Genomic DNA, 15,867 nt, shown 5'->3' with positions numbered 1-15,867 from the left:
CAAAGTCATTCAACTATTTCTGGGTCCATTTCTAATGCTGTGCTTAGAGATTATAATTGTACAATTGGCCTGTAAGTGTTGAGAACTGAGCCACTTAAATGTTTCTTTTTCAGAGTACATGCACTTTAACCACTTTTTTAAACCTTTATGCAATAGCTTTCTGCTTTTTGCTATATTTCTGCCCATTCAGACCTTTTATGATCAAAGTTTCATGCCATTACCGTGCTGCAATAAGACCCCCTCTCCATGTCAAATTATATCCCTTTCCCATTTGTTTGAAGCGCTGTAAAAGTCTTGGCCACAGAGGAATGCTTGTTAGCAATCGGACTACATGCTAATGGATTTCCTCTTTAACATTCATTTAGAACAAAGAGAAAAGGCTTTTTAAAAGTTTATCCTGATCCTGATGTTGCAGTCACTGGTCTATTAAGGTTCTGTACTTCTAAAGCTGTCAACCTCAAGCCTCGTGTGATTTTGTGTGTGTGTTTGAAGGCGAGTCTTGGCAAATGATTAGAAGCCCATTATTGCAGATAGGGAGGACCTAGATTGGAGCTATTTATAGCTCCTGCTGTAGTCACATTGGTAGCATGATGGATGCTGTCAGGCTTCTGTAATTAAGGGAGGGAATTTAAGTGGCACACCTGGGTATACAGGTTTACAGCACGGCAAAGAAAGATCCGCGTTTGAGTCTGTGTGTGAGAGAGATTCAGGCTTTCAGAAGAACACACATCCATTTGTGTACTCCATACATTCAATTAGTTTAGATATAAATCTTAATGGAGAACACTGAATTATCATTTAACTGCATTTTGATTGTTGCTCGGTTTATTAATTTAAGACGAGAACAGTGAATGGTGTGTAAGTTTTATTTTGTTTGATATTTGGAATTTTTTACAGTTGATATTTACAGTTTTTATGTTTGCACATTTTTCAATACCACTCCAAATCAAATATGCTATTGAACATACACCTTTATTTTAATTTTATATATATATATATATATATATATATATATATATATATATATATATATATATATATATATATATATATATAAATGATTAGACACTAAATTGAAATAATGGCATGCAGCCTTCAATATTACAAGTAAATATTGCTTCAAATTGTTCAAGAAGGTATTCCAATAAATAATCAGTAAAGATCAAAGAAATAAATTAATACAGTTTGTCAATAATATGACCAATTTCAGCTCCATTTGCAATTCAAGGCCTAATGTTAGATATCCAATATATATATATATTTTTTTTACATTAATATCCCACCAATGTGGGCATTTTTACCAGAAGTGCATTTGATTATTCACTGCTCAAAACAGCTGCCTCTCTGTAAGAGCATGGATTGGTTCCAACAGAAAGAAAAATATTGTTTTTCTCTTCAGTTTATCAGTTTCACTTATATGACCTAGAGAGAGCTTTATCCCTAGAGAGACCAGATTGATCTAATGGACCTAATGAGAAACATTGTACTATTTCTTTTTTGTAGTGAGTGGAATCGCTCATTGCTTGTTCGCCTCATTTTTACACCCTTTAGAGTAGACAGCTCTGTTATAGTCCTCAGCTCTACATCCACAGATTTCTAAAAGTTCTTACATTTTTAAAGATATCGAGAGAGCTCCATTACATTTTTTTCTTTTTCTGTCATTTCTAATGTGACTATTCAGTTACCACTTTCATAGTGGTGGAAAATCCAGGCCTAAATGGTGTACACTGCACCAACAAAGTTTTTTTTGATTCACTTCTATTCCTCAAATCAGTTTTGTTTGCAAATGCAGAATTGGTTTGTTAAAATGACCATAATGACCGTATGTGAGGTATTCCTTGTGGAACATAACATGTCCTTACCTTCATTCAGCAATAAAAGTGCAATTTCTATAATATTTTTGGATCATATGATAGCATCTTGTCTAGGTATTGTCTAGTTTCCTTCTCTTCTTCTTTTTATTTTAATTTCAGAATTGTCATCCAGGTTTCCACTATAACAGTGGTTCTCAAGTGGTTACTCCAAGCCCCCCTCCCCCCTCTGAATCAATACTTTTTTATTCAAAAAATGCTAAAGATGCCAAAAGACTGCATATAGCTACTATACAGATCCATTCAGAATGATTAAACACACCAAAATACAAATGAAAAATAAAAACACTCTGAATGTGTGGAAACTCTGCAAGCTGAAGACGGGTCGATCAGTGAAGAGTTCCTCTGTCAGAACAATCGTGTCTATATTTGGAGCGTCTGATGCCCATGTGTACATAAATACCACTGTTCCTCACAAACCTTCCAAAAACACGCTTCGGCAAGCATCCGTAATAAAACACTCACAATACATTAATTTGAACAACTACTATCAGTAACCCGAGAGCACATATACTGGGTTATTTATAACATAACCCAGTATATGTGCAATAATAACAGACTCATGCATGCCTGATGTACGACACATTTTTTATAATAAAATTAGGGAATTATATGAATATATTTTAATTAATTTTAAGTTATCTCGTGGCCCCCTTACTGAGGCCCCCTGGTTGAGAACCACTGCACTATATGGGAAGGGTCTTAGTCGACTTATTAAATAGGGCTTCTTGAAGCTGCAGTCCGCAGTTTTTCCTCTTTGTCACCATCTCTGTTCGAAATCTGCAATTGCAGTCATTTGCGGAATTATCAACTTTATGTGAGTTGTGCCTCGGCATGGCACAGCGCGGATGAACACAATGTTTGAGGAGAGTGTGCGGCTGTCAGTCGCCGCGCCGGTGTGGATACTGTCATTCACAATCACAAATTATTCTTTTTGGAAGTATGACCACCAACATAAGTATTTTCACCCTAAACTGTCATCTGAACAAGTAAGTAACATCCACTTTTGTTCTGACCAACTAAGGAGAAAAAAGCATTGCAGTAAATCGCACTGATTAAATCTAACGATCGCTTATCACATCACGTCAAACCATGCAAATTATACTTTGCTCTCAAATTGTTAATGTTAACAACATCAGCATTGCTTGACAACATTTAATGCCCTTCTGATATTATCCTTGTTTTCCCATGTCCCTTTGCAGTCTCTTTTTCCAAACTCTCAGTCCAAAGTCTTTTTGTATTTTACAACGGGTGAATCTCCAGTTGTCACTGGTGATTGTCGTTTGGACCTTTCTGGATCCGCCATCAAATTGATGAGTTTAATTATATCAAGTGCTGTGAGAAAAGGCTATAAATCTCCACCTCCAACATCCTCACACGCAATAAAGCCTACTAGCCGAGACTCCTTTCTTTATACAGATCTGACCTAATGATGCAAAGACATGCTTGAATTTCCTACGGAACCACCAGTACCACTGGAATTAAAAACATTATTACAAGCTTACCATTTTGAATCGAGCTACAGCAAGCAGATAGTTTTGAACACTGGCTGGTTATGTATTTGCTAAAAAATTTACCAAAAAGCTACGGACTGTAGCTTTAATATTAATACGACTTGTAAACAAATTGTTCAGAAATTCAACCTACTAGCCAATTTTGATATGTAGTTTTTTCCATTCCCAGTCTGTCTCTTTCCCCATCTGTTGATGCGAATATACTTGTATTTTAGTGCTTGTACAGAGGAGAGAAGCAGCATATGTGTGTGCAACCATGGGCAATCATGGCCTATTGTACAAACAAACCCAGAGAGTGGATCACATTGTTATTCCCAGCACCATGCCAAGCCACTTTGGCCTTCAAAATCCATCATGTGCCCCCTAATACTGGCATGTAATATAATGGTGGATGTCCAAATGACAAACCATCTGGTGTGTCCCTATTGAAAAGTACTGAATGATGGCATTTATAATAATGTCTGAAATATCAGACCTAATCAACACTGACCTTAATTTCCACTCAGTACCGTGTTTTTGTGTGACTTTGAGAAAGTCATTTCCTTCACTAGTTTTAATGGCTTTCTATTTTTTATTTTTTTGCTAAAAAAAAAGTTATAACAAAAAAAGCCCATTCTGATGCTTTTTGAGCCACATGAGATGGGTTTTCACGGTCGTAAGGAAATGTTGTGTACATCAGCAATCTTGTAGTGAGAGTGGGTGAGATTGTGGCAGATAGCTGTTGTGATCTCATCACATGTTTGAAATGTCAAGGGTTTTTAATACAAAATGTGCCACATAGTCGACGGCCTTGAGCAAGGAAGGGGGGACAAAATGGATAAAAGAATCATCGGTTTTTCACTCAACTAATTTTTTTTTTTCTAAGGTCATGCATATAGATGTTGTAGTTTAGTGGTAAAAATCTGAGCTTATAATTCAAATGTTTTAGTTTTAAAGACCATTTGCATGCTGTGTTAACTGTTATACATTTTACATGGTTGAAATATCTGTATAATTGTAAAATGGACTTGTACAAATAATTGTATTATAGGATTCACAAGCAGTTTTATATTTTTAAAGCTATTCATATGCAAGTCCTTTTTTAATGTTTTAAGCTTTCACTACATCCATTTTTTAAGTTTCTGTAAATATCAAACATATGTGTATGTATGTGTACATGTTACCACAAATTCTTATGAGATCAGCATCCCGCCATGAGGGTTGTAGTTTTGAGACACCTCAAGGCTTTTTGTTATGTATATAGGTGTTGTTATGGTAAAATATCTAAGCTTGCAATTGAAAAGTAGATTTGAACCCAAGGAACAATGAATGAGTTGCCTTGTTATTATTGAGCAAGGTATTTAAACTAAGGTTACTGTGATTGTCCCTGTAGTAAGAAAAAAGAAAAGGAAAAAAAAGATGAATGTCTATTTAGATAAAAGATCTTCTAAATGAATAAATGTGAATGTCATGCACTGAAGTCATTGTTGCCTTCAACATGGTCATAATGGACTGTATCACCTTTAGGGTGTATTCACACCAGGAAAGTCTGATAGTTCACTTGCTTTGGTCCGGACCAAATAAAAAAAAATGTTGTTTGTTTTTTGGTACGGTTCACTTTCACACTGCTCTTTTTGCAAGTGAACCAAAATTTGTAAACAAAACCACACGTGTGCTAAGGTCGTCCATTCATTGGACAAGGATTCTCAAGTAGGGCAATCAGGAAGTGCAAAAAAGGCTTAACGTAAATTAACGCAGCATCATCCTTGTATTGTAACTATCGTTACATTATTTGAACTGCAAATGCTTTTTTTTTTTGCATCTATGCGCGATTAGACTAAAGAGAACGCTCTGTATGTGAATGTCCTGATGCACACACTCATTCATTCATTCCATTCCAATGATGCACACACGACGCGCAGAAAGACGCGCAACAGATGTAATGTAGTAGGCTACAACAGATCACTTTCCCATAACGCAACTCCGACTTCGGAAGCCTGTTAACTCAAAGGCGCAGTGCTTTCTTGCAATTGGGTCGGTTCATGTTCACACCGTAAACGAACCGTACCAGAGTTCGTTTGGAACCGTACCGAGACCACCTCTTCAGCTGGGTCTCGGTTCGGTTGTTTGGTCCGCACCCGAGTTCGATTGCTGTATTCACACCTGCCCAAAAGGTCCGCACCAAGGGGGGAAACGAACTAGAGTTCGATTCAATCGAACCAAACAAGGCAGGTGTGAATACACCCTTAGTCACATTACTTTTCCTTTCTTTAGGCCGTTAAAGATGAGGGGGGGAAACATGAATTTTATTTTAGGAACCTTTATGCAGTACTTAAATTAATACATGATGATTAACTAACTATATTATTCTATGTACATTTCTGAAATGCACTTTCTGTAAAGCTGCTTTGAAACAATATGTATTGTGAAAAGCGCTATACAAATAAATTTGAATTGAATTGAATTGAACTTAGTGCCATTTAATGCGCTATTTATTTTGTACTTAAAGCCGAGTACAAATCAGCATAAAGTTTTAACATCTACTCTCGTGTAATGGAAATCATGAAGATCTGGATACATCCAGTGACTGCGGTGAATAGTGCTGCTGGCAACCAGGGAAAGACCTTGTGACAGCCTGGAGAGACAGCTGACAGGAGGAAAGAGACCCCAATGGGGCTGGTAAGGGTTAGCTACCCTTGTCGGCAGTATCCAGCTCCGTGTTTACAGGATGCTGGAGACACCCGCCCAAGGCTTCTGAGAAATTAAAGAGAAAAATACCCCTAGAGTCTGCGAGAGCGGGGGCGGAAGTTGACTCAATGTTGGACAACATGGTTAACGACTTAGGAATGGAAACGGATATGAGTATGGAGAGTAAGACTAGTTCAAGATCTGCAGTAAGTAAAGTCATTGAACTCCAAGTTTGTGTCTGTGGCTGGAGCAAGGTGACAACGGTCAGGGGTTTGAAGGTTCATCAAGGGAAAATGAAATGCTTGAGGGAGAAGGGACAAGGGCCTCGCATTGATCAGTACTTCTTACGAAGTCAGTCAAGTCAGTCGAATGAAATCCAGCGACAGGAAGCAAACCACAGCTCGCAGGATATCAGCACCCCTGTCATTGACGAAAGGAGGGCTTGCACAGTTAGTGATGAACATATTCATACTTGTGAACCCGGTCAGGCTAACCAGCATAAGAGAGAAAAGAACCTCAACGGGCATAGGCCTGGAGTTAGATGGCCAAGAGCTTGTGAGAAAACTGCATGGGACACGGTAAACACAGATCTATGCTTTGCATTGGAAAGGTTAACTGGTACAGTTGAAAAGAAGCTGGATAAATTTGGGGACATCATTTACGCATATGGAAGTGAGAGGTTTGGTGTGGAAAAAAGGAAGGAAAAAGTACAAACTACTCCTGGAATGTCTAGACGGCAGCAGAAAATTGAAGGGTTAGTTAGAGAAAGGAGACAGCTGAGGAAGCAATGGAAAAGAGCAGAACAAAGTCAGAAGGAGGGACTCAATCTCTTACAAAGGGCCATAAAAGATAAGCTGGCAACATTACGCAGAGCTGAGCGCCTACGGAAACGCTACAAAAAGAAGGAACGTGCGAGGGCTAATTTCTATAAAGACCCATTCAAATTCGTAAAGAAGTTATTCACCAGTGAGAAGAATGGCACTTTAAAAACATCTAGGATTGAGCTAGAGAGATATTTGGAGGACACGCATACAGATGCAAAAAGGCATGAGCCTATGTCAATTCCATCAGACATACCACCTATCAACCCACCAGAATACCAAATGGAGGTCTGTGCACCTAAGTGGAAAGAGGTAGAGCAGGCTGTGAGAAAGGCAAGGGCTTCATCATCTCCAGGGCCTAATGGAGTTCCGTACAGAGTGTACAAGAGTGCTTCAGGAGTTCTGCGAATTCTGTGGAAATTGATAAAAGTGGCATGGGAAAAACAGGTTGTACCTAGAGCATGGCGCAGAGCAGGTGGAGTCTTTATACCTAAAGAAAAAGATGCTACAAGCATCAGTCAGTTTCGTCCTATTTCACTATTAAACGTTGAGGGTAAGATTTTCTTCAGCATTATTGCCCAGAGATTGTCCACCTACCTGTTAAAGAATGGCTTCATTGACACCTCAGTTCAAAAAGCGGGTATTCCAGGGTTCTCAGGATGCTTAGAACACATCAATGTTATCTGGCAACGAATTCAGTCAGCTAAAAAGGAGAGGAAGGAGCTCCATGTGACATTCCTGGATTTGGCTAATGCATATGGTTCAGTGCCACATGAGCTTCTTTGGGCAGCATTTGATTTTTTCAGAGTACCAATGTCAATAACAAATTTAGTGAAAGCCTATTTTGGAGATTTGCAATTCAGTTTCTCAACTCCAAAATTTAGCACTGCATGGCAATGCCTAGAGGTTGGAATAATGGCAGGATGCACCATTTCTCCACTGGCTTTTACCATGGCGATGGAAGTAATCATGAGGGCATCAAGATGGGTAGTAGGAGGAGAGCGCTTGGCTTCTGGGATGCGACTACCACCAATCAGAGCATACATGGATGACATGACAACCATGACTACAACAGTAGCCTGCACTAATCGGTTATTGGGGAAGTTAACAGATAATATTGAATTTAAGCCCTCTAAATCAAGGAGCATCTCGATAGTTAAAGGAAAGGTAGTAGATAAAACATTCTTCATTAATGGTGAGGCAATACCAACAGTTTCTGAGAAGCCAGTGAAGAGTCTTGGGAGATGGTACGATGGGGATCTAAAGGACACAGTTCGGGTGGGAGAAGTTAGACGACAAGCAGTGGAAGGGTTGAAGAGCATAAACAGCTGTGCTCTACCTGGTAAACTAAAACTCTGGTGCTTTCAGTTTGGTCTACTGCCGAGGTTGCTGTGGCCACTGACCGTGTACGAGGTTTCTTTGACAACAGTGGATAAGCTGGAAGCGTTGGTAAGTTCATACATCAGGAAATGGTTGGGAGTTCCACGCTGCCTCAGCAGAGTAGGACTTTATAGTAAAGGAATATTGCAGCTACCAGTCTCTGCTTTAACCGAGGAGTTCAAGTGTGCCAAGGTCAGACTGGAAATGACCTTAGTAGAGTCACGCGACAAATGTGTAAGGGAGGCAGCCCCTGTGTTAAAAACTGGTAGAAAGTGGTCAGCAAAGAAATCTGTAGTAGAGGCAAAGGCTGCCCTTCAAATTAGGGATATCGTGGGACAGGTACAGCATGGAAGAGGGGGTTTTGGGCTTAGTTTAGCTCCTCCTAAATGGCACAAGGCAGGCCCAGCTCAAAGGAGGAAGCTGGTAGTCAACGAGGTGCGACAGCAGGAGGAGAGGATGAGGTGTATAAAGGCCATTTCACAGGCCAAGCAGGGAGAGTGGATGAGATGGGAGAGTGTGGAACAACGTAAGATGGGCTGGCAAGACCTTTGGTCAATGGAAGAGAGTAGGATCAGTTTCCTTATTAGGTCAACATATGATGTTCTCCCATCACCGCAGAACCTAAACCTCTGGGTAGGAGAGGATCCCTCTTGTCCTTTGTGTTCATCACCTGCCACATTAAGGCACATTTTGACAGGATGTAAGGTGGCTCTTAGCCAAGGTCGGTTTACTTTGCGCCATGACCAAGTACTGCGATGTTTGGCTTTAGCATTAGAAGGCAAGCGTAACATGACCAATAAGTTGCCACCTGTTCTAGCAAAACATTACACGCAGAAGACAATATTCCTCCGCCCAGGCGAGCAACCACCAAGAAAAGGTGTTAACACCAATTCTCGCCCAGGACAACTGGAAGCTGCTAGGGACTGGAAGATGCTGGCTGATCTTGACCAACGGCTTATTTTTCCACCTGAGATTGCCACCACTAACCTACGACCAGATATTGTTTTGTGGTCTGGATCAGCACGCATTGTTCAACTGATAGAGTTAACAGTGCCATGGGAGGATGCGGTAGATGAGGCATATGAGAGGAAGAAACTGCGGTATGCTCATCTGGCCACTGAAGCAGAACAGCGAGGATGGAGAGTCCAGGTTTATCCAGTGGAAGTGGGTTGTCGAGGTTTTGTGGCACACTCTACAACCCGGTTCCTCAGAGACGTCGGATTCAGTGGCCAAGAGTTGCGTCGCACAGTAAAGAACTTATCTGAAGCAGCAGAAAGGAGCAGCAACTGGCTGTGGTTGAGACGGAAAGATTCTAGCTGGCTGTGTACAGGCCGCCACGCTACGGTTTCATAGAGTTCTTGAAAACTTGAAGAGTCTGTTGGTTTGTTTGTATACGTTCCTGTGGATATTGCGTGAATGACGGGTGGTTGGGTAGATATTGTGTTTTGCGGTAGGTGGTATGCCATACGGAACCGTTGTCCACTGAAACTGCATATTAACGCACCAGTGGGGCTCGACAGCCTTAGTCAACGGGTTGGCGCGTATGGTTGGGTCGCGGAGAGATTGTGATATTGTGGTTAGGTCTCAGCAGCAGGAGGGATGTAGAGGTCAGTAAGCTGGGCTGAGTTGAGTGGGGGACGGAGGGGGGTGACTCTGGGACGCCAGAGTCACTGTCGAGCCCTCTTGAGGTGTCGTGGGCTAGTCGACGAAACACTGAGGACGGAAGGTGCCCACTTGAAGACCCTAGAGATGTCCCCTACTCGGTTCAATCCAGACGGTTGTCGTGCTGGTCCTGTAGTTGCAGCCGTCGCGTGCGCTAACGCGCGAAGTACACTGCTGCCGTTAACGCCGGACAGAAGGGGAGTCACACTACCTTATGGAAAGAAGCGTAAATGGATGGAGAAGCATAGTTTACTGTAAAGCTACGTCTTCGTTTTGCTTATCTTGGCGAAAGCCGAGTACAAATCAGCATGAAGTTTTAACATCTACTCTCGTGTAATGGAAATCATGTTCAGACAGTTTAACAAACCACATGTGGAGCTGCTTTTCAGGTTGTACAACTCACAACCTTGATACTCTGTGTTTCGGTGCACATCGATTTGTTCACTTGACTACTTATGAATCAGGCACCTGGCTGCTTCATTCACATCACTCAAATTGTGCATTAGCAACCTGACCTGCTCTCACAACCCGAGGCACGTGCACCTGCTTTGATGTATATCACACAAATGCCGTATACAGCTAATACACACCTGTTCCTTGTGCAATCCAGCATTTAGCCTCCCCACTTGCCTTCCGGATACTGAACACCTGGCGTGTTTTCTGGACCAGCTGTGATCTTAGCAATACTTGACCTTAAATATGTGCTTTCGAATAATCTAATCTAATTTTAGAGAATGTTAGAAATACGTAGATGAAATAAAGGACAGGAAGCACTGGAGGACACTTAGTTAATTTCCAATGCGATTGTGTCACCTTCATGTTTCATTTTCTTTCTAGATTTGTGTGCTTTGACAGTCCCTTTCTCTGTTGATTCTTTCACCGATTCATTATTTTAATTCCTAATTTTACACTTTTTTTAGTGTTAAGGAGACAAACTAAAATGGCTACAGTTTTACAATTTTACATTTATGCATCTTGAAAATGCGCATTTAAGTTATACATTTTATCAGTTTGTAACATCTTTGAGATTGACTATATTGTTTGAGCCTAAGGATTATTTGAGCCTCAATTTAGCACGTTTGTTTTTGACAAGAGTTGTTTGAGATTGTGATTTGCAACATTATGAGAAACCCTGTTTCTCCTTCTCTGACCCGTTTATGTATTCTTTCGCTCTTTTTATCATCCATTTGCTTTCCATCGGCCTCCCTCTCTTTTCCTACTTGCTCTTCTTAGCTTGTTGATTTCTCTATGCCCCAAATGTTCTGTATTTACCCATGCACTCAGTCAGTATCCACTGGGCTGCTGAAGGTATGCACTTGGGATAAATGGATGTCCAGAGCTTTCATCCTCACAAGTGCTTCGTCATCTCAGCAGCTTTTTCACTCATTTATTCATTCCAGAATCCCTTTCTTTGGGACTTTTTATTCAGCAACAAGAACTGGCGCTTTTATGAACTATCAGAAAAGTAAAGAGAACAGAAATTATTAAAATTGCATGTGGATTTTTAGTGTTCTGTGAAAAGAGTCTGAGCAGACTCAGATCAGAACGCTGTTGAGCAAAAACAAGACACAGATTTGCTACTTAAAAGTGCCGTGCGTAATTTTTGCTTTTTTGGTTACACCAAGCACACTTGGTTTTCAAACAGGTTTCCTAAACACTCTATAACACATTATAAAGTAAACACAACACACTGCCACTGCTGCTTCCAAAAATCTATTTATTAAAATGTGCAACGTTTCGACCCGAAGGTCTTCGTCAGGCAAACAACAAGTTATCTGAGGACAACATTCTGGTCGAAACGTTGGTACGTTTCCTGTCATTATTGGAGTCTACCAGCCATGAACATTATAAACTTTGTTATATGGAACAAGAGCTATAGATGCTTTAAAATTCTCCTTTTTTGTTCCACAGAAAAAGAATAGCACACAGTTTTGAATTGGCATCAGGGTGATTTAATAGTGACAGAATCTCATTTATATTGGTCTCGATTATTTGATAAAGGGAGGGTTGGGCGCAGACATTGTTTTGAAAACAGATTATATAGTTATATAGTTTGCTGTGTGCCATTTTCCCTGTATAATCTTTCCACTTCCCTTTATAATCTGTTGATTTCTTTTGTACTGACTTACTCAACTGAGTGTCCATATGCAATTCTTAGTTCTGCTGAAAATAAGTGAGGTTAGACAGCATGCAGTATAATCCTCATGGACAGAAGAGACGCAGGATGTTGAACCGAGGGTCAGAAGGGCACGATGCATGCCGATCGAGTGTTGAGATTAGGCCAGTGTCCAGTTGTAATTACAATGGTAATTCCACTCTCCAGATGGATGCTTTTACAAGCGAGTGCATCAAGGACGGTCCACATGTCTCTGAGAGTTGACGGCTTTGCAGAGGCTGAGGAAAGCAGCTTACGTTAAATGGGGGGACTGGTATCATCAGTCTATTGCGTCTCCAGCCTTTGACTTCACTGTTAATGCCTGGAGATCATACTTTAATGCTGTTGTCCCCTGCTTTTGACTCTGCCATAATGTTTAAAGACTCACACTTAAATACCACTTCGATGAAGCGGGTAACGTGTCTGCCACGCTCCTCAGCAGGAGAGCATCGAGACCCCTGCTGTTCAGAATCGAATTCCACACACACACACACACACACAAACAGGCATAAACAAATGCACTGCAGAAGAGGAAATAATGTGGAACTGCTCAGAGATCGTCATTTGATAGAAAGAGAAACAAAGATCGATGGAGTGGGTATGAAACGTAAGAAGATGCTAGGTTATGTTGAGGGAAGAGCCTTCATTGGGACACAAGAATATCTGTGGTCTTTCATAAAGAAAAATACAGATTTTTGTCCCAAATGCTTCATACTGATTTTTTTTTCAGTGTAGCAGTGTGGGATTTTCAGACTTTTTAAAGTTCAATTTTCATCTTGGTAGGAAATTTCATGTAGGGACTCTGTGTTTTATTTCATAGGCTGGGCTTCCCCATGATGCTGATGACCTGCACAATAGGCATGTGTTACCTGCTCGCAACTCACATCGGACTTGGCTGGAACACATAAACTTTCCCTCTACGTGGGGAGCCAGAAAGACTTTTGGTGTGTCTTCAGGTTTGTGTTTGTGTAGATGCGAATTCGTGTCTGTTTTTCTTGGATGGATCCATGAAGGCTTACACATGGAGACGTTATTCATCCTGAGAGACTAAGCTTTACATGCAGGAGGGGTACGGAGAAGATAAAACATGGGAACATCTGATCATCTGCTGAATTCTTACAAGTGTATCACACTGCTATGGTGCTACTGATGTTTTGTGATAATGCTACCAATGTGATGTGTGAGAGGTTTTTGGAAAACCTATTTATAATTGCTCAAAAAAAAAAAAATCAGAAAAGTCCTTTTTCTAAACAAAATACAGATATTTGCTTATTTGGTTTGGATTACGACATTTTCATTTTGCGAGATTTTTGAAAGGGATACTCTGTGGCCCACAATTGTTAAAATGTAGAAATTCGAATGGTTTAGAATTCATAAAATTAATTAATTGGTGTCTAAATAATGTTATGCATTAACTAAAAAAAATCCCATCACAGTCTGCAATTAATTAGATATTATCTAATTCACAAAACTGGTCAGCACTGTTTCATCTGATTTGTGACCTCAAAGTACAGGTATAATATATGTTATAACTTAATTGCAAAGGTTTTACTGACAAAAGTTTCATTTTTACAAAATGTTGTTGTATAGCATTTTCTATGACATGGTATTCATAATGCCTTGCAATGCACCTTATAATCAGTTTTTGTGTTGTAAATAATTGTAACCACAGTTATAATACATTATAATGCTTACTATACCTATTAATTGTTGTAACTTTAACCAAAATACATTAAACACTGATCAAAAATAACAATGAGTGTTACGGCACTTTAAACGTAAATATGCAACTATTAATTGTGGTTACAGTGATTTACAGTATAAATGTGAAAAAAAAATTTAAACTGAAGACCTCTATAATGCATTATGGATACAGGACACATAGAAAGTGTTATGGGTGTTCCCACTTCCCAGGTCTTTTCTGTTCAGTCACTGTTTGTTTGCAACAGCAAGAAAATCTCGCATTTGATTGCATAGAGAGTTTCTGTGTTTTAATCAGCGCACACCATTTTTTAATTTGGACATTTCAGCACCTAATTAATCATTTCTATCACAATCCACTACAGAACTACCAGCTATATGAAGAATTAAATGTGTAAGTTCTTAAAGTAAATTAATGGCAAGATACCATTCCCTGCCCCCCCCCCCCAAAAAAAAATCAGTAAATTGTATTTTCCACATAAATGTTTGATTTTTTACTAATCATACCATATTGCCATTTGCCTGTAGGGATTATATTTGAGGAGAGTCATGTGTAAATAATATAATCGCCCATGTTTCTTAAAAACTCATGTTGCCCCTGGTGAATAATTCTTTGTTTTACCCCCATTATGAACACTTGCTGAAAACCTGTAAAGATGATCAGTTGGTTGCTTGTCTGTACATGTTCTGACTGGGACTAACAACCATTGTACAGTAAAAAGAACCATCAAACCTTCACTTGAGAATTTGATCCAGTGCCTTTTTTTTTAGAATATTTCATTCATCAGCTACATATTCATGTCTGATATGTTGAAACATATCAGACAAAACACCTGTCTGTACTAAGATTCTTTGTTCCCAGCATCTCAATCATGCATGGGAAGAAACAATGAATATCAAAACAGCAATCAGTTTAAAAGGGGAAAAGATATTAACATTAATAAAGAGAAGAAATGTTATGTTTATATATATATATATATATATATATCATATAATATTACATACATACATACATTTCGGAAAACTTGGAATTTTGGGATATGCAGTGTGTCTGTATGGCAAGTGGATCAGTAATTGTAATTTGCCTGTACATGGAATAGCTGGAATGTTGGAGGTGGAGGATATGAAACTGGCAACATGAAATGTCACAGGCAACACTGGGCAATGGAGCAGTCACTCAGAAACCAGAGCTTATTCCCTTGTTTCCATAAATGCCTAAACAATTTCATATGTCAAAGATCTTTTTCGGTAAGTTGCTATGTCTTTAATTCATAAGAGGCAGTGAAATGTTACAACTTTTACAAAAGTATGATTTTGACCTGATTTAATTATTATTTTGGCAGTCTAAAATCTTCAAATACTTTTGATGCCTCTCAAATTAACTCAGCTCAACAGTTTTAATATTTTCAAGGAAAAGTACAGAGCTATTACATTTTTTAGCTAAATGCTTAAGCCACCACCCTATACAACATTTATTTTCAGAAAGACAAAAGCATTTCTACCACAAGAAAAATGTCTTGGACATAAATAGTCGAAATTATGACATACTAAGGCCTTGGCCACACTACGTTTTGTTTAAAAAGCATCTTTTTCTCTTCGTTTTGGCCTTCCATCCTCACTGAGACAGCATTTTTATGAACGAAAAAACTCTCCAAAGTACGCCGACTTTATCTTATAATTTTGATTTACCAAAGCATGATTTATTTTTTCTTATGTGGTTGAAATGGGCTTCCATACAGAAGAAAACAAGCAGACAAAGAAACTGAGAAGATTATAAGTATCATCAAACTGCAATCAAACCTACAATGAACCTTCTAAACATCTAAAATATCTTTCCTTTTGATGTTGTGCCATCTGTATGGGTGACAAATAAATCTGAGATATTGTTTACCAAAAATAAAACAGCATTTGGAGTAATAATACACATTGATTTATTTTTCTTATATTGTTTTATATAAGTATGGTTCTAAAAAAAAATATATATATATATATATATATATATATATATTCCCTAGAAGCTACAGCAGTGGTCTTGAGCATATAGCACAGCTCTACTGTCTGTAGCTGTTTATATGTATGTACATGGCTGTGGATTC

The 15,867-nt window shown here is 39.2% G+C and overlaps 1 protein-coding gene across 1 annotated transcript in view; it reads left to right on the top strand.

Moving 5' to 3' along the window:
• The window catches only part of oca2 (oculocutaneous albinism II), a 132,458-nt gene extending 119,159 nt beyond the window's left edge, over nucleotides 1-13,299 (top strand). Inside the window, exon 25 of the mRNA XM_056253957.1 lies at nucleotides 12,891-13,299. Coding sequence (XP_056109932.1) covers nucleotides 12,891-12,978 — 88 coding nt within the window. The 3' untranslated portion in view covers nucleotides 12,979-13,299. The remainder of the gene's footprint in view (nucleotides 1-12,890) is intronic.
• Nucleotides 13,300-15,867: the final 2,568 nt, after the last annotated feature.

Source organism: Rhinichthys klamathensis, unplaced genomic scaffold, assembly GCF_029890125.1.
Source record: "Rhinichthys klamathensis goyatoka isolate OS25496 unplaced genomic scaffold, OSU_Roscu_1.1 h1tg000109l_1, whole genome shotgun sequence".
NCBI lineage: Eukaryota > Metazoa > Chordata > Actinopteri > Cypriniformes > Leuciscidae > Rhinichthys > Rhinichthys klamathensis.
This window is presented reverse-complemented; position numbering and strand designations above follow the sequence as displayed.